At 48.6% G+C, this 18,258-nt stretch overlaps 1 protein-coding gene across 3 annotated transcripts in view; it reads left to right on the forward strand.

Moving 5' to 3' along the window:
• Window positions 1-11,334, forward strand: part of Rgs9 (regulator of G protein signaling 9) — a 70,407-nt gene extending 59,073 nt beyond the window's left edge. For all 3 annotated transcript variants that reach the window (XM_038328072.1, XM_038328071.1, XM_038328073.2), the window contains 3 exons: window positions 1,202-1,319; window positions 9,134-9,618; window positions 10,912-11,334. In XM_038328072.1, the coding sequence (XP_038184000.1) occupies window positions 1,202-1,319; window positions 9,134-9,618; window positions 10,912-11,062 (754 nt within the window). In that variant the 3' untranslated portion in view covers window positions 11,063-11,334. The remainder of the gene's footprint in view (window positions 1-1,201; window positions 1,320-9,133; window positions 9,619-10,911) is intronic.
• The last annotated feature ends 6,924 nt before the right edge of the window (window positions 11,335-18,258 follow it).

The following is an 18,258-nucleotide window of genomic DNA, read 5'->3' on the forward strand; positions in this document are numbered from 1 at the left end:
ATCCTACCTTTCTGTGTAGAGACAAGGGCTGGGGGGAGGTCACACAGTCCAGAAATTCGGGGTTGGTCCTCTGTCTTTAGTCTGTTGCTGCTTCAGAAATGCTAGCTCCTCTCTCTCTGTGTACATATCTGTGAAGGCCAGAGGACAAACTCAGGTATTATTCCACCCCCTTCAGCTCTTCTCTCCCCCCCCCTCTCTTGAGACAGGGCCTCTCTTTGGCCCGGAGCTAATTAAGTAGGTCAGGCTGAATGGCCAGCAAGCACCCACTTTCCACATTATCTCTTTTCCCAGCGCTGGCATTACAATTGTGTGCCACCATATTAGTTTTTTTTACATGCTCTTGGGGATCAAGTTCTGGTCCGTATGCTGTTAAGGGAGCTCTCTCCATACCCTTATACCTTGTCTTTTTAAACACATACTCTGAGGCATGACTCTTCCTCAAGACTCAAGCTCTCAGGGGCCCACGATCCAACCCCACCATGCCCACCATCCAGTCCCACTGTGCCCACCATTCAACCCCACTGTGCCCACTGTGCCCACCATCCAACCCTGCTGCACCCACCATCCAACCCTGCTGCACCCACCATCCAACCCACTGTGCCCATTGTGCCCACCATCCAACCCTGCTGTGCCCATCACCCATCCCACTGTGCCCACCATCCAACCCACTGTGCCCACCACCCCATCCCTGCTGTGCCCACCATCCAACCCCACTATGCCCACCATCCAACCCCCACCATGCCCTCTTCTTTGAAGATCTTGCAGAGAGAGCATTGAGATCTTGACGACCTTGCATTGACACAACATATTGAATTCTAAGCACTGTAGAAGGCGTGTCTGCCACCACCACCATCATCCAAAGAGTCTTCCTAGGGCCTCACCCAAACTCTGGTGGCAGCTGAACTCACTCAGTGTGGCCCCATCCTCCATGAGGGGAAAGAACGAAGGCTGGGCGTGGTTCTGAAGGTCCTCTTGAAGTTCACTGGCAAAATGAGGGGTCATGTCCCAATTCTGATCTTCCTGCCCCAAACTCGACCAGGTATGTCACCTGGCATGTCGGTGTCCCCAGGCATGTCAGTATTACCAGATGTGTCCCCAGGCACGTCAATGTTATCTAGCATGTCAGTGTCCCTAGGCGTGTCAGCGTCCCCAGGCAAGCTGTCTATTTTTCTATCAAGCACTCATCTCTCTTTCCTTGTAGCGCCACCCTCCCGTTTATGAGGCGTCACCTGCGCTCCAGCCCCAGCCCTGTCATCCTGAGGCAGTTGGAAGAGGAAGAGAAAGCTCGCGAAGCGGCCAACACAGTAGACATCACCCAGGTCATGAGCAAGCTGGACCGCAGGAGCCTACTCAAAAAGGAGCTGCCTCCTAAATGAGTTTCTGATTCCTGGGGTGGGGCACGTGTGCTTGGGAGAGGCAACAACGAAAAGGATTAGTCTTTAGAAAGTTCATTCTCCATCAGCAAAATGTAGGGTCGAGTGGACTTCTAGACCAAGAGTTACATGGCTTTGTTTTCCTGTTCCAAGTCACTAAGGAGCAGGGCTGGTGATGGTAGAAGGTTGTCACATGAGTGAGTAGCCATGCCCACCCACATTGCTCTTGGGAGCTCATATGGTTGGAAGCATAGGAAAAAGGGGCTATATCATGTACTTCTTTATCAAGAAACTGACCATCCATCTTCCAAGGCTACTTCTCTGAGAACTATTTGTTTAGAATAGCTTTGCGAGACTTCTCAAACCTATCTCTCCAATTCAGATGCTACTTCCAAAGCAACTTGAGATCCCTCCACAGGGCTCTTTTATACAAGGCCCATCCCTGGTCTCCTCTGTTACACCTCCCTAAGAAGGCATTGCCGGGACACAGTTCTTAGTGAGCTTGTTCTTAGCCACAGTTACTTCTCTATTTTCCCATCTCGTTGTGTATAATGTGTGGATAAATCGCTTATGGGAATGACAGACTCAGTCCAGAGGAGGCAAGGAGAAATGTCCAGTTGATTATTTCTTTGGTTAAAGAACAAAGGCACTGGTGCTTGTACGCAGGAGGAAGGATTGTAGACATCAGATATCCGTTGGCAATAGACTTTGATGCTACCTTTCTCTATCACTATAGACTAGGCTCTCTCAGTGTTCAAGGGGGAAGACAGCTTGAGGTTATTCTTGAGGATAAATAACCCCACATACCTGTATGTAAAAGAGAAAGAGACCAGAGTAGGAGAGCAGTCTTCTAAAGCAGGAACTGGCTCACATTCCACAAACTTACTGAGTTCCTTCTATGTGCAGGGCATGGATGAACAAAAATGACATCATTCTTCTCTAATAGAGCTTGTGGTCCAGGACTGACCAAGGCAATTAAGCAGTCAGGTAGCCTTGATGGTGTAGCACTGGGCCACAAACCAGAGTGATATGCAATAGTAAGCATTTATTGTTCATACGCAGGGGATCATCTCGGTGGCTCTGTTGTTCTTCGCTTGATTGTCTCCTGTGTCTGGAGTTTGGCTTACCGAAGCTTGGGTTGGGATAAGTGGGACATGTCTGCTCTGCTTCATGTGTCTCCTCTCTTCCAGCAGCCCTGCCCAGGCATGGCCTTAGGGTGGTGGCAGAATTGCGAGGGAGAAGGTAGACGTGCATATGGCTTTCCATGGCCTCTTTCATCTCTTCTTGGCCACAGAAAGTCACAGATTCCTCCTAGATTAGGGAGCGAAGAAACGGGGCTGGGGATGCAGATCAGTGTATAGGGCGCTTGCTTGTAGGCATGGAGTCATGGATTCAATCCCCACCGCCACATAGAACCAAGCGGGGTGGTGCACACCTGCAGTCCCAGATCTTGGGAGGCGAAAGCAGGATCATTATGAATTAAGGTCATGCTTACATACATAATGAATTTGAGGCCAGCCTGGACTATGTAAGACTCCGTGTCCATGCCGGGGAAAGAAATAGAGAAATAGACTCTATTTGTTTTAGTAAAAATATGTCAGAGTCTGTTTAAAAATATGTGGATACAGGGAAGGGTATAGAACTAAGTTAATTGCAGTAATTGCTACAATTACTAAAAATAGGATTAAAAACCTGTTAAATAAGTTATAAGGGGAAGTGAATCTGATACCATGATAAGGAAGGTGTGTTCTGTGTAGACTTAGCACCTCTTTGAAGCAGTGATAGAGGAATAGAGGATGAGAAATACTCATCATGGGATGTGGACCAAGCAAGGAGAGAGGAACTCTAAGGACAAAGCCCCAGATGTGGGAAATGGTTTGGAGTGAGCTGAAAAGCCAGGTAGATGGAGCCTGGTGGGTGAGGAGGACATGGTACAAGGCACAAGGCAGGGTGAGAGAGGTGGGCAGGGCCATGTCACTGAAGACTGTCTAAGCCAATATAAGTAGCTCGTGGCCATTGGTTTCCTGCTAGCAAGATAAACCCAACTTCAGAGGGGAACAAACACTTCCCAGTTTCACGCGTTCCTCTGAGATGGCACCACAGATACGGTTTTTAAATTTTCTTTTGAGGAATTTTGGAGTCCCCAGGCAGAAGCTTCAGGTTATGAGCCACTATAAACTGTGTGGAAGGTGGAGAAGGGCAAAATCTAGCTTCCTGCTTGAAATCTAATTCCCAAGACTTAGTAAATTCTGTACATGTGTGTTACGTGACTGAATGAATGAGCAAATGAGCTAATGAGTGAATGAATGAATGAATGAATGAATGGAAAGAGCTCTGGATTCGGAGGACGCCTTTTAGACCTTGATCCAGTTCTAACAGAAGCCATGTCGTCTTGAGCAACTCACAGGACCTCTCTGCTTAGTTATTTGTGAGAAGAGGGGCTGTCAGAAGATCAGTTCTGGAACTAGGATGCCAATTTTACTTGAATATTTAGAATAGGAGGAGATTTAGGTAATTTTTAAAAAATTTACATTAAAACAACCATAAATATATTATGAAATGGAATGCAAAATGCGCATGAATTTTTAAGGCTGACATTGGAGATATCAAAGTCATTTCATGCTCTGCTATGCAGGTCCAGGCATTGCCCTCCTAAGACTCCGGGGAGATGTGTGTTTACCCAGCTCTCTTGCTGTCTGGCCTACTTTAGGGGGAAAGTTTGAGAAGCTTGAAACTGGAGAATGTTTGCTGCCCCTTCTGATCACCTCACGTGAGCTGCGACCACGCCAGCAGCGTGGTGGCTAGAATGTAGAACCACAGGGTTCTTCAGGCACTCTTCAGCGCATCCATGCCTAGATCCAGTTCATTTTTGGTCTGTCCATCTGCCACCCCACTCCCCAGGCTTGTGCTTGAGTCCTTCATTCTCTGGAAGACCACAGTGTGCTGTTTCAGGTTCTTCCACACATACATGGGGATCTACTCAGTGTCTGAGACACTAGATCCTGCCCTCAGTGAGAGTCACAGGCAATAAACAGTAGGTGAGCATTTGCTTCTGTGAATGAAGAAATAAAGATCTGAACATTTTTCACACAAAGGAAGGTACAAGAGAAATGGCTTCACTCTGGATTGCTATAACAATCCATGATGTGTGTGTGTGTGTGTGTGTGTGTGTGTGTGTGTGTATCTGTGTGTGTGCAAGTAGAGGCCAGAAAAGTATGTATATATTTGCAAGGTCTTAATATGTAGTCCTGGCTGGATTAGAACTTACTATATATACTAGTGTGACCTTGAACTCACAGAGATCTGCCTGCTTTTGCCTCCCAAGTGCTGGGGCTAAAGGCATATACTACCACATATGTTCCCAACATGCTTATTTTTATAAGAATCAGTAGAAGAACCGTGGGAGATAAAGATATGCAAAGTGGTCTTTTCCCTCATGGGGTTGATGAAGGTGTGGGTGCAAATGGCTGTACCATGAGGCAGAGTGTGGTTAGGGAACTACCATTTAACCATGTGAGAGCTGCCAAGATTGGGAGAGAATAGTTTGGCTTGAGAGAAGCTTTTGGAAGATGTGTGGTTAGAAGCCTAAGGCTTAGGCCAAGCATGGTTTGCACACCTTCAAACCCAGCACTTGAGAGGCAGAGGCAGGCAGATTTCTATGAGCTTGAGGCCAGCCTGGTCTACATATGAGCTCCCGGACAGCCAGAGCTACATAGTGAGACCCTTTCTCAACAGACAGCAAACAAGTCAAAAGAAGGGCCAGGCGCCAGTACAAGTCTTCTGTGTGTCATGACCACTCAACATTCTGCAGTGATAGTCAGCCGCATCGTCCAGGTGTTGCAGTCCGGGCCTGGGGTGGAGGGGGCAGGGGAGAAGAGAGGAGAAAGATATCCCCCATTACAGTTAACATGAAAGACAAGAATGTGGCCAATTAAATTATAGGGAAGTCCCATGATGCTTTGGAAGGTGATAGTAAGAAACACTTGCTTATGGAAGGGTGGAGACTCTAAGGAGACTAGAGGGGTCCTGGGTTCGGTAGTTGGTATACCTGATTAAGACCAGCTGGCAGCCTGGAGCACCCAACCTGGAAGGTTCTATTCATCATCCATCTTGTAGGACTTCATGTGTCTGTGTGGCATCACTGCACCTCAACACCAGACGTCAGCTCTTTTCCTCTCTCACTCCTGCCTTGTCCCTAGTGTCAGAGTCTGACAGTGCCGGCTCAAGTCCTGAGATCTACAGGGAGATTCACAGGTTTGGTAACAAAGGGGCCAGAGGGCTCTTTCCAATTCTGAGGTGTTGAAAGAGCATCTGTGGCTGCTGTCACAGCTCTAATGGGGGCAGAAGCTCCCGTCAACTTGTTACCTGGAGCAAACATAACAGTAGCCCCTCAGGGCCCATTTGTATCTCAAATGGCATCAAAACAGTGCATATTTAGATAATATTATTGCTATATTTAAATCGTTCTTAGACACCATCTTTATTTCTTAATACTAGGATTTAACCACATAACAAGCTTCTCTGCCCATGGAGTTTAACTATGCTAGATTATATTATTCTATAAGGCTCTAGGATTTCCTTTGTAGAATTCTATTTTCCTGTTAGATTTTTGTAGAAATCATTACTTTCGTGATGGGTATTAAGTGAAAGATACAAGAGCCAGGGGCAGGGAAATAAGAGTAAAGCACTTAGAACCATGCCCAGCGCATCATCAATGCTCAACAAATGCTGGCCACTGCCACCTTCTCATTATCACAGTTCCCACCTTTACCGTCCCTGCTCTCATCATCATCATTGCTGTCACCACCATCATCGCCAGTCCCCATCATCATCACATCCCAATCACCATCATCTCACCATCTTTACCATTATTATCAGTACCGTTACCACCACCACCACCACCACCACCACCACCACCACAGATCACCATCATCTTTTTACCATCGGCATCACCATAAGCATCATCTCCATCCCCATCCTTACCATCACCACCATTATGTTATCGTTATCATTATCGTCATCAGCACCACCACCTCCATTATAGCCATCCTTATCACCATCACCCTTCTCCGCCATCCCCGGCATTCTCACCATCAGTATCAACACCACCACCACCATCACCATGGTCATCACCACCACCACCATCACCATGGGCATCACCACCACCACCATCACCATGGTCATCACCACCACCACCACCATCACCACCACCATAATCGTTGAACTCCCTAGACCCTTTGTCATCTTGAAGTAAGCGCCTGCTTTCTTCGTCAGTGTTGTTCAACACAATCACCCATTATTCTTTCTCGTCTAGGTGTTACCTTAGCAATATTTAAATCATGATTGCCCCAAACCAGCTCGCTTCTCTACTCTCTCAGCATCCTCTGCGCTCTCTAGACAGCTTTAGGTTATATTCGAGGTATACAATATATTTCTATGTTTTCCAGCTTCTAAGAGAAGGCTTATTAGTAACAGGGGAGTGACCAGCAGAACCCATGGCCCCAAGTTTTATGACCGGAGCGAGGGTCGTTTCCAGCTAGGAAGGTCTTGTGCCTAACTGTGTTCAGTGGGGTGACCAACCAGAGAAATGATGTCCTCACCTATGCTGACTTTTCCTTATGAGACCAACTTTACTTGCTTTTGGGGAAGAGGGGAAGGGCACAACAGGAAGGGACACTAGGGGGCCTGGGTCCTTGCATGCTGAATGTGGCCACAGGTCTTTGATTTCTCAGCCGGTTTCTGATGGAACAAAATGAGTAGAGATGTTGCACCATCTGCTTTGCCTTCCATTAAAGATCCTGTGACTGTGTCTGCCTGTTAATGTATCATCTCATTTCATGCTCCCGCCCTCCCTCTTTTGGCTTCCCTCGCACAATAAAACAAGCTGCTCACAACAAATCTGAATCTGGTTCTACTCGTCTGTTTCCTGTCGCATTTCTTCACCACGTGTCTTGCATGCCACTTGCTTTGCTGCTCATGTCATTGGTCGAGGGCTGGATTACAGAGCACAAGCCCAGGCCTCTGTGGCAGGAACAGAGTGTGTGTGTGGGGGGGGGGGGGCGGCTCACAGCTTTTTTGTGAGAAAGAACTAAAAAAACAGAAAAAAAAGCAAAACATCAAACGAAACCAAACCAACTGGGAGAGTGGCTGTTTGCCCAGAAGGGACCATCTCTGCCTAAGTAAGTGAGAAGGGAAGGCAATGGCATTGTCATTCATCCTGAAAAGGAGAAGCATCTGGGGAAGGAGTGGGATGGGTAAGTAGGGAGGAGGGAACGAGGAGGAGAAAGGGATGGTCAAGCCATATGGTCTTGGTTAAGTCCCTCGATCTCCCAGAGCCTCAAACTTCTTATCTTAAAGGTGAGGAGTTTGTGACACTTTCCAAGGCAGTGAGGTTGATGTGAACTTAATAGGTACCTCACTGGTCCCCCCCCCCCCCAGCTTATTTCCTTATTTAGATAATTTTATTCCACTTTCCAGAACATAGGACCCACACAGGCAATAGGATAGTAGCACATGTTAGTGGAACCCCAGGGGCTCTGGGGGTCAGACACCTAGGCTCAGAAGCACATTTAGTCATTGTCTTAACTTGCTATTGCTGTGTAACAAATGAGCTCATTCCTCTCAGTGGTCCCTGAGTGTACCTCACTTTATACTGGACCTGGATCCTTTGAGTGACCTTGAGACCAGGCCTCACTCTGAAGTCAGTAGCCTCCTGCCGAAGGCTTCAGTCTAAGGGTCTGAGGGCTGAGCTATGTGGTTATTGCAGAGAAGGTTTGTTTCTCATTGTGGTCCGTTCTAGGCCTCTCTTGGAAGCAGTAGTGGTTCAGCAGTCCCTAAGACACCATGTGTTTATATAACCATAGCAGGCTCTCAGGAGGAACCCAGCCGCTCCTATCCATTGACTCTTGTGGCTTGCAAAGGAAGAGGTGACAGTGGAGAGCCTGAGAGGAAATCTCAGCTTTAATTTTGTTGCTCAACTTGGACAAAGCTCCTTTGGGTTTCTTGAGCTGAGTAAATACCAGACCCTCCTCTTCTGCCCCAACACGCTGGACCTGGGGCTGTGGTGGCCAAGGCAATGAGATACTTCCTCTTTCTCTGAGAATCACAGAACCACCTCCTCTAGAATTGCCTGTCTCTCTACTGCTAACTTCTCAGGTTCTACGCTCAGCCCCTGCCCCAGCTTGTCTTGCCCAGTCTGAGGAGAGGTCTGGGCAGGTCCTAGGATTGCAGCCCCTAAAGCATTGTCAGGGTGGACACAGGAGGTGGATGGTTGTGGTGTCAAGCATGGAAGCTCAGCAGGGCACCATTGCAGGTCTCTCTCTGTGCAGTGCTGTGTTAAACCGTTAAATGCCTTCCAGGTGGATATATGGCTCAAAGACAAAGCACTTGCCCAAAAATAGTGTCAAATGTCTCCAGGTCTAAAGCTGTGGTCCACGATAAAGAGGCGACATAGGGTAGAACGGACACAGGCATTTGGAGACTTGAGTTGAGGGGTAACCAAGTTTAGCATGGTCACACTCCAGCATCCCAGGACTGGAAGAAGGTTGGTTTGTGACAAATGAGTCCTGGCAAGAGGCCATTGTATGACTATACTATTATCACAGGTACCTCGGGTAACCTTTTAAATCAGTCCCTCCAGGAGGCAGTCAGAATAGGTCGGCACTGTTGCCGTTGGAAGAAGGTTAAACAAGCTGAGGATGGACCCTCAGCCCTGGTGGCTGGAGACTCCTCTTTGAACTTTTTTTTTCCCTTCTCCACAGCCAGGTCAGCACTTGGCTCCCAGCCCTCACCTGGCCGTGTATACAGGGACCTGCGTGCCTCCCTCTCCTTCTGGTCCCTTCTCCCCGGTCTGTCGCTCCCCCAGGAAGCCCTTTCCTTCACCAAGCCGCTTCATCCGACGGCCCAGCATTGCCATCTGCCCCTCGCCCATCCGAGTGGCCTTGGAGAGTTCTTCAGGCCTGGAGCCCAAGGGGGAAACCAGCTGGTCTGGTGCCAGCTGTGGGCCCTCAGTCACTGAGAGCAGCGAGACCTCTGTTGACCACTCAAGACCACATGGCCAGCCCAGGGCCCCTCCCAAGACCCGTGCGGCTCTGTCCCTTGGAAGGTTCCTGAGACGGGGCTGTTTGGCATCCCCGGTTTTTGCCAGGCTCTCCCCCAAGTGCCCTGCTGTTTCACATGGGAAGGTGCAGCCTCTGGGGGACGTGGGCCAACAGCTGCCCAGGCTGAAAGCCAAGAAAGTAGCCAAGTAAGAAGCCGCAGGGGCTGGTGTTGTGTGCACGTGGACAGTGGGTGCGTGGGTGTGGGCGTGGACAATGGTGTGGGTGTGCAGTGTGTCTTTGTGATGTTGATGGAGCCTTGAAATTGTGGAGACCAGACACATCTCTAAGTCACCAAATGCCCCAGAAACTCAGTTCCATCATCTCTCCCCTTCCAGAGATGGTAAAAGGACCGTTTCTTTCTTTCTCTGCCCACTCTCCTCCACACGCTTGCCCGGCTCCAAGACTAGATGTCACTGCATTTGTGAAGGGCCTCAGCATTAACCACGGGCTATGATGTCCCTAAGACATGATCCCCAGGAGCTCCCGCCCTTCTCCATCCCATACCCTAAGTGCCATGGTCTCCTTGGTCCTCACAGATACCTGTCTGCTATCCTAAAGGGCCCCCAAAAGATACTTGTTCCTAAGGTGATCCAAGATAATGAGTATCAACTGCCACCTGAGCTACAGTGGCTCCTCTAAACTCCATTTTTGGTAGCTCTAAGAGTCTGAAATCTGAGAACCCCAAGTGCCCTGAGGCACCGCTATGTGCAAAGCAGAGTCTGGAGTGCTCGAGAGTACTTAGGCCCACAGCAGAGAGCCCACCGCAGCTTCATCTTTCCTGGGATTTGGAGGGGACAATCAGAGTCACCTCCACACAATTGACATAGTCCTCCATTTGGCCCTGCCTGAGCTTGGAGAAAGTTGCACCAGGCGGAAGTCTTAGACTGCCATGGAGGCCCAGAGAGTACGGTCTCTTCAGCCCAGTGAGTGGGGGGACAGCAAGGAGCAGTGGCTACTATCCCCTTCTTGCCTGTGTGGCTTGGAGGAGGAGATTGGCTCTGTTGCTTTAAGGAAATGATGAGGATTTGGTGTGAGTCTCTTGATTCTCCTTAGCTGGTTCTGCTGAGAGAATGTTCTAGCTCTTCAGCTACGGTCCCACTTCATGTGTGGGAATGAGACTTCTAAAAGGCTGCCTTTCCAGTGTCCTCAATGGACGGTTTAAAGGGGCTGAGGATTAAATACTGGTGTGCCAACACACTACAGGGACAGGCTGAGTTCATCCAAACCATAAAGACTTAAAACCAAAAATAAAGCATATTTGGGATTGTCTTTCATTCAACCAGAAAAAGCTAGGTCCCAGTCAAAGGAGTCTCCAGGGCCTGTGGCTGTGCCTGTCACAGTGGGCCAGTGTCCCAGGCATGCCAGTCTTTGAGACTGTTGGGATCATGTGGGGATGGCCTGCCCTTCCTCTCTCTCTTCACTTGCTTTTGTGTCCACAGCTTCTTCCAGATCAAAATGGAAATGCCTACTGACAGTGGGCCCTGCCTGATAGACTCCGATGACACCGGGGCAGGAGAGTCTGGTGACCAGACCACGGAAAAGGAAGTCATCTGCCCTTGGGAGAGCCTGGCCGAGGGGAAGGCAGGCTGAGCAGATCCTGGGGCTGGGAAGACAGTCCTGGCATAGACCATCAGACCTGGGGCACACTTGCTCCGACCCAAGTGCATTAGAGTGGTATTGGAGGACTGGAAGGAGCAGACGGGGCGGAGTGCAGGGACATGTGCTCTGACCGACTTCCAGTGGCCACCTTTCCCCCTTTCCTGACTTTCCCTTGCTTGGCCAGAAAGGCATGTGGGCCAGAAGATATCCCTTGCTGCCTTAAAACCAATAAAAGGGTCATTTGAAAGATTCTCTTGAGTTGAGATACTGGCATGTGCCTGGGCTTATTACTATTCTTAACTATTACTTGTGAGTTAAACTCATGCCTTCAGTTTTGGGGGCAAGGGGACACTGAGCCCCTTCAAAGGGTTTCCCTCTGTCTAAACTGGCTAGAACACGACGATTTCATTCATCAAGGCATCTTGGCATCATGGCAGTCTCCCAGAGGGGCACTGCATAGAAAGGACAACAGCTAAGAACAAGGGTCACACGGAATACTGAATTCTGTTCACAAGATAGGGTTTGTTTAGGGAGGGTGAAGCAGGTGTAATAAACCCATTCTCCCTCCCTCCATCCCTCCCTCCATCCCCCTACCTCCTTCTCTCCCTTTCTTCCTTCCTTTCTTAAAATTATATGTATATATGTGTGTGGGACTCTGTGTGTGTATGTGCTAACATGAGTGCACGTGCCCGAGGAGCCCAGAAGAGGGCGCTGGATCCACTGTCCGGAGTTATGGGTGTTGGTGAGCGGTCTGACATGAGTGCTGGGAACCAGATTTGGGTCCTCTGAGAGAGCAGCCAGGCCTCTTACCATTGAGCCATCTCCCTAGCCCATAATTGCTACTCTTGTTATCGACTAAACACCTGATCAAAGCAACTTAAGGAAGGAAGGAAAGGTTTATTTTGCCTCATAGTTTGTGGATGCAGCTGTTCGTGGTGGCAGGAGTTTAAGGCAGCTGGTTGTGTAGTGTCTGTAGTCGGGAACCAGAAGGCAGAGAGATCTGGATGGCAGAACTCAGCTCACATTCTTTATTTAGTCCGGGATCCCAGACTGTGGGGCAACATTGCCCTTGCTCTTCCTCATTCAGTTAAACTTTCTTTAACTATTTATTTATTTAACATGAGCTCCTCTCATGGATACTCTCATCTTTTCCATCAAGTTGATATTGCAGGTTAACCATCACAGAATGGATCTGGGGGAGAAGGGAAGGTTTACTGGTCTTGATGCAAGGGACAAGGTCAATTTCAAGAATGTTTTGGGGGCTGGAAGGTGGTGGTGCACACCTTTAATCCCATCACTCAGGAGGCAGAGACAGTTGGATCTCTGTGAGTTTGAGGCCAGCCTGGTCTATAAGAGTTAGTTCCAGGACAGCCAGGGATGTTACACAGAGAAACTCTCTCTTGAAAAACAAAAGGGAAAAAAAGTGGTTTGGATAGGCCATCTATAGGGCATCCTCGAGTCAAAATCTTTGTTAGAGAAGTCATATAGGGCTTAAGAATGGTCCTGTATCAGTCCTCACCTGTGCATGGTCCTTGACTGGAAGCTGCAGGGTTGCTGGAGGGTTCTGTGCTGCAGCAACAGGTCTACAACCATCCATTCCTTGCAGTAGGGGTGTGGAACACTCAAGTTTTTCTCATCGACTGCACCAGACCACAGGTGTGGCTCTTAGTATGCTCCGCCCACCTCTCCCTCCATGTACTCGCCCAGCAGGTACTTGTTAACCGAGTCCCTACTAGGTGCCTGGCACCGTACCAGCTCTGTGGATTCATCTATTGGTGCCCAACCAGCTCAGTTTTGCTCCCCGCTTCATTGGATGTTGGACAGTGCCTAGAAACAATTCCAAAGGTCAAGATCGGAGTGGGGAGTGGGCGTTGCTACTGACAGCTAATAGGCGAAGAAAAGGCAGGGATGCTGCTTAATATCCCATAATGCTCGGTACTCATAACAAAAGACTATCTGTCCAAATTATCAGGGGCACCACTACTGACACATCTTGGTTCTTATTGGGAGGCGAGGAGGGGACACCACAGCACAATCTCTTTGTCGCTCTTCCCAGTATGACCATATTGAATACATCTCCTTTTTTCTGATTTTCACCAAGAAAAAGAAAAAAAAATGAAAAGAAAGAAACTTGGGGGTGGGCAGAGACTGAGAACTAAATGCTGAATAGAACAGCTCTTGACCTCACATAGAAAGTCCTTGAAGGAGAAGAAACTTTTAGTGGTTTATCAAATCACTTCTTATGTTCTTCCCTTTTAACCTTCAAGTGCATTGGAATTCAGTCAGCAGAAACGCACCTCTGACTTGCTTTTAGCCTCTGACAGTTTACTATACGTAGAGCATAAGTACTGGGAATGCTCAGTAATCTCTCCATGCATACACTTTTAAAAATGAATATTGGACCGGCGTGTGAGCAAAACTTGGGCTTGCCAGTCCTTGTAGGGCAACCATTAATGCTTCATCTCTTCAGGAGTGTTTCTCATTTTAGATTCTGCTAAATCTACACCACCGGGACCACGAGGCAGTTACTTATCATCTATTATCTCTGAAATAATCTGGGCGTCCCTTTGAAGGTAAAGGGGACAAGGACTGGTTTATTTGATGCCTTTATTTGCAGGACTACCTTAAAATGAGATTACAGGTGAGGCCAATCCAGACCCGCAGTCTACCACCAACCAGTGTGTCCAGAAACAAGGGAAATCTCGAGTCTGGGTTTGGGTATCTGTGCAGATAGGGAAACACTTTTAAGACCTCATGATTCTGAAAAGAACTAAACTCATCCAGATTCCCAGAACTAATGACAGAAGGCTCCAGAATCTACTGATTGTGCTGGTATAGACTGGTCTAGAGTTCAGTCATAAACAGACCTTAGGAAGTAGGAGGTGGTTCAAGTATAACGAGTTTCCATCTCACACATGTAGCTACCCAAAGACAGGAGTTTGAGGGCAAGAAGAGTCGAAGGAAGGGAAGAAACTCAGGGACTACTAGTTTGTGTCAAGTTCACAAAATTCTGACCAGCATAGCTGGTTTTTCACTGACTTGGGTTGCATAAAAACTTGTCAGATGCCAAACCCTGAGTGAGGGTCTCCCCTGTTCCCTCTTGGAACTGTTGTCCTTGCTTTGGAGCCAGCTGGGGCACTGGGACCCGTGAGTCCCTGATGGAGCACGAGGTCTGACTTCTTTCCAGCTTGGGACATTGCTTCACCTTGCTCATCCGTGAGCTGTGGTATGTCACTGGGATTTCTTGGAGGTGTAGAAGATTGCTGGGAGGTATATAAATGGTCTCCTCAGCAGACGTAAGGGAGGGTGAAGCACCTCTTTCACAATGAATGAGTTTGTGAGTAACTCTAGACTTCCGTCTTGGCTAGGCCTGCTCATTAGGGGACAGGTGGCTACTTCCATTAGGGGACAGGTGGCTGCTGGCACCTCCTGTGTGTTCTTAGTAATCCCATGTGCCAGAGCCCTAGAGAGATGCTTGTTGTCCCTCTCTTAACAACTTACAAACACAGCGAGTTTCTCAAGGGGGCCCCAAAGCAATCGTCCCTTTGCCTTCTGGGAATGGGACCTTTGGATGGTCCATATAAAACCATGAATTCCTTGAGCTGAGTAGATGGTGTGCTTGTTTGCTAGAAATAAGCTGAATGCAGGGAGCCTGTGGTGGCTATATTTCGGGCTCTCTGGGTTGTCTGAGGGAGGGTGAGGGGATTGGGGACACTTGAATACTTCTGACTTAGGCCCAGCCTGCCATAGTGGTGTTTGTCTTCACAGCTCACCAGAAGAGGGAGTCTCGGGCTCACAGATTCCCAAAGAGAGGTAGCTGGAATTTTCCCTCTCCTGTTCAGAGTGCTGTGCTGGAAATGGAGGACTAGGGATGAAGAGTTGTCTGTCCTCTTCAGCGGAGGGACAATGAGAGGACTGGCCTCTGCAGTGTACTCTGCCACCTTTGTCCTCTCTCACTAGAGCCCTTGCCATCAGCTGCAGAGGGAAATCCATGAGAGGAAGCTGCTGGTTGGGCTTTGGTCCAGCCCCGGCAGGGCTTCCTTACCACTGGGACATAGAGTATCAGGGGAAGAAACTCCATCCCTGGTGGCATTGGATGAGAGTTGAGGATTGGAAAATCTCCAGCAGAAAGAAAACTCCCTCCATCTTTCCCCAGTAGCAGCCCAGCCTTGGAGAGATGGGTAACATTTCTTTGTGTCCAGCCTGAATGCCTTGGACTGAAGACCAACAGAGTCTCCTTCATGGTTGACTTCCCAGCCTGAGGGCTTTGCGAGCTCTTCTATTGAGAAGGGAAGCTGGGGGACTGGGATAACCAGGCAGCCAGGCCGACATAGCGCAATAAGAGTGGAAAAACATGCTTTTCAGCTGATGGGAGGAACTCCCTGTATAAGAGAGGGTTGGGGAGTGCCAGTTTATTCTGTTCTTTAGGAGGAGATTTCAGAGTCCCTGCCAGGCCCCTACACAGGGGAGGCTTGTGTACATAGGCTTCCTTGTCTGTGCTCACATGGAGTGCCGATGTGTCACATGTGTGGGAGGCTGTGGCTGTGAACCTAGCTGGTATTGGCTTCAGCAGTGACGCTGTGCAGAGCCCTAGGCGGCAGTAAAAGGAGAAAGATTCATATGCTCTCTAGAGAAAAGAGTACCCTGAAAGACAGAAGTAACTCTCGGTGATGAAGCTGGGCACCTACATGCACTTGGTGAGCCTGAGTCAGGAGTCTAGAAACTCACTGATGACATGGGAGATGCTGAGGTGACCTGGGATTCAGCTGATGTGGCCGTGGTGTTATATGGTCCAGTCCTGGGCAGATGACAGCATCTGTCTGCACAGAATTTGTAGGAAAGAACAGCTGTCAGTAGTCCACCTTCTGGCTTCTAGTCCCTCATCTCTGCCTGTGGGGAATTACCAAGCAGTCTTGTCCTGCGGGACTTAATCTTGGGGAGTTAGGGAGCTGACCAAACAGCTTGTAGGCTCATTGCAAGAGCCCCTCATGAGTACCTGTGCAGATGCATTTATTTCTCATTACAGTGTGGGACAGCAGCGTCATCACCCTTGTGGCCTATGCTGCAGCTGTGACCTTTCTACTCACCAATAGTAGAAATTCTCCAGTGGAAGTTTATAACTACCTGTAACCCCAGCTCTGGGGGATCCAACACCCTCTGCTGGCTTCTCAGGCTGCATGCACACATAGAGTACACACACACACATACACACACACACAAACACACACACACACAATCTCTCTCACACACAAAATATATCTCTCTCCTCTCTCTCTCTCTCACACACAAAATATCTCTCTCTTCTCTCTCTCTCACACACACACAAAATCTCTCTCTCTCTCTCTCTCTCTCTCTCACACACACACACACACACACACACACACACACAACACACACATAGAGAGAGAGGGAGGGGCAGGGAGAGAGAAATAAAATAAAAACAAATCTTTAAAAAAAAGATTCCCTAAGCTGATCATGGTGGTATGAAAGAAAAACAGGCTGTCAAGTGAGGGTAAAACTCCCATATAAAAGAAATAAAACTGGAAACCCCTCCTCACCCAAACTGGCATGTAACAGAGCAGGTGCATAAAGGGCACAGTCTGAGAGGCAAGGGTGCTTTCTCTCAGCTTTAAGGCATTTCCTTCATTGGACACGCTCTTCCCTTCCTAAATCGCCTCTGGTTCTACTGCTTTCTGTGCCCCTCACCATCCCCGTCTAATCCCTGAAACATTTCAGTGGGCTCCACTGAAATCTTACCTCTAACTGTGATTCATGCCTGTGTTTCCAGCACTTAGGAAACTGAGGCAGAAGGGTTGCTGTGAATTTGAGGCCAGTCTGGGCTACATAACAAGTACTAAGCCAGCCGGAGCTACATGGGCAAGACACTATCTCAAAAAAATAAAATTTCTACAAGTAATTGTAGTGAGCCAGGAGCCATATTAGACTAGGTTGAGTCATCAGACCAAGATCTGTTGTGAGCCCTGAGCCATTCTGGTTTATGATGGATCATCAGACTAAGGCCAGCAGCCTTGTTAGGAGAGCGGAAGACAGAGACACACACTGGCCAGGAGGCTGTGCACAATGGTCACTTTCTCTCATCTTCCAGAATAACTTCCTGTTGTTTATGCCACCTCCTATGTGGCACCTTCTTAGGGCGCTTCTGGGAGATGAATGCAATATTCACCAATTCATCATCCTCTCAAAGACGAATGCTGACTTGTACCCAAGTTTTCATGGAAGCTAATAATGCAGCAGTGACCATCTCTGTGCACGCTTCTGTGTCTTCCCAGGATAGAAACTAAGAAAAAGGATCAGGAGCTATCAAAAGTCCTGCCTGTTTTAATCAAGCCACCATGGCAAATTGCCTCTTTGGAAATCTATACTAACATTCTCCCAATGACAGATGCGAGGGTAACTGGTATCTTACGTCTTGGTCAGAACTGTCACTACTACATTGATAATGTACCAGCATCTACTGGAGCATGCAAAAACCCTGGCTTGGGCATGTCCCTGTAGAAGCCAACAACACTAGGGTCCTGGTTCCCCTGTCAATTCTTAGCCTTAGGAGGACACAGAGAGTGCAGACAACCGGAGAGACTTTTGGCCATGACTCTTTGTGTATCCTCTGGGCCCCTGCGTTAGTTTCTTCTTTGTTACAGTGGCAAAATATAAGAAGCGACTTAGCAGGGGTTGGGGATGGAGTGGGGATGAGGTGGGTGGGGGTGGGGAGTGGGGCGTTTCATTGGTTTACAGAGAGTTCCATCATAGATGGAAGACGTGGTAACAGGCAGGCCGGGTATGGCAGCTGCAGCAGGAAGCAGGCTGACTGTATTTTATTCCCCCAGGGAAATGGTGTGAACAAGAACTGGGGCCAGGCTACAAAATCTCCCAGCCTACCTACCCCTAGTGACGTACTTCCTCCAGCAAGGTTCCGCCTCCTTGAGTTTACATCAGCTTCTTTTTTTTTTTTTTGGTTTTTCGAGACAGGGTTTCTCTGCAGCTTTTAGAGCCTGTCCTGGAGCTAGCTCTTGTAGACCAGGCTGGTCTCGAACTCACAGAGATCTGCCTGCCTCTGCCTCCCGAGTGCTGGGATTAAAGGCGTGCACCACCACCGCCCGGCTTTACATCAGCTTCTTATGTGGTGCTGCCATCAGCCAAGTGTTCAAACACATGAGCCTGTGGGGGAA

This window comes from Arvicola amphibius, chromosome 4, assembly GCF_903992535.2.
Source record: "Arvicola amphibius chromosome 4, mArvAmp1.2, whole genome shotgun sequence".
Lineage (NCBI taxonomy): Eukaryota > Metazoa > Chordata > Mammalia > Rodentia > Cricetidae > Arvicola > Arvicola amphibius.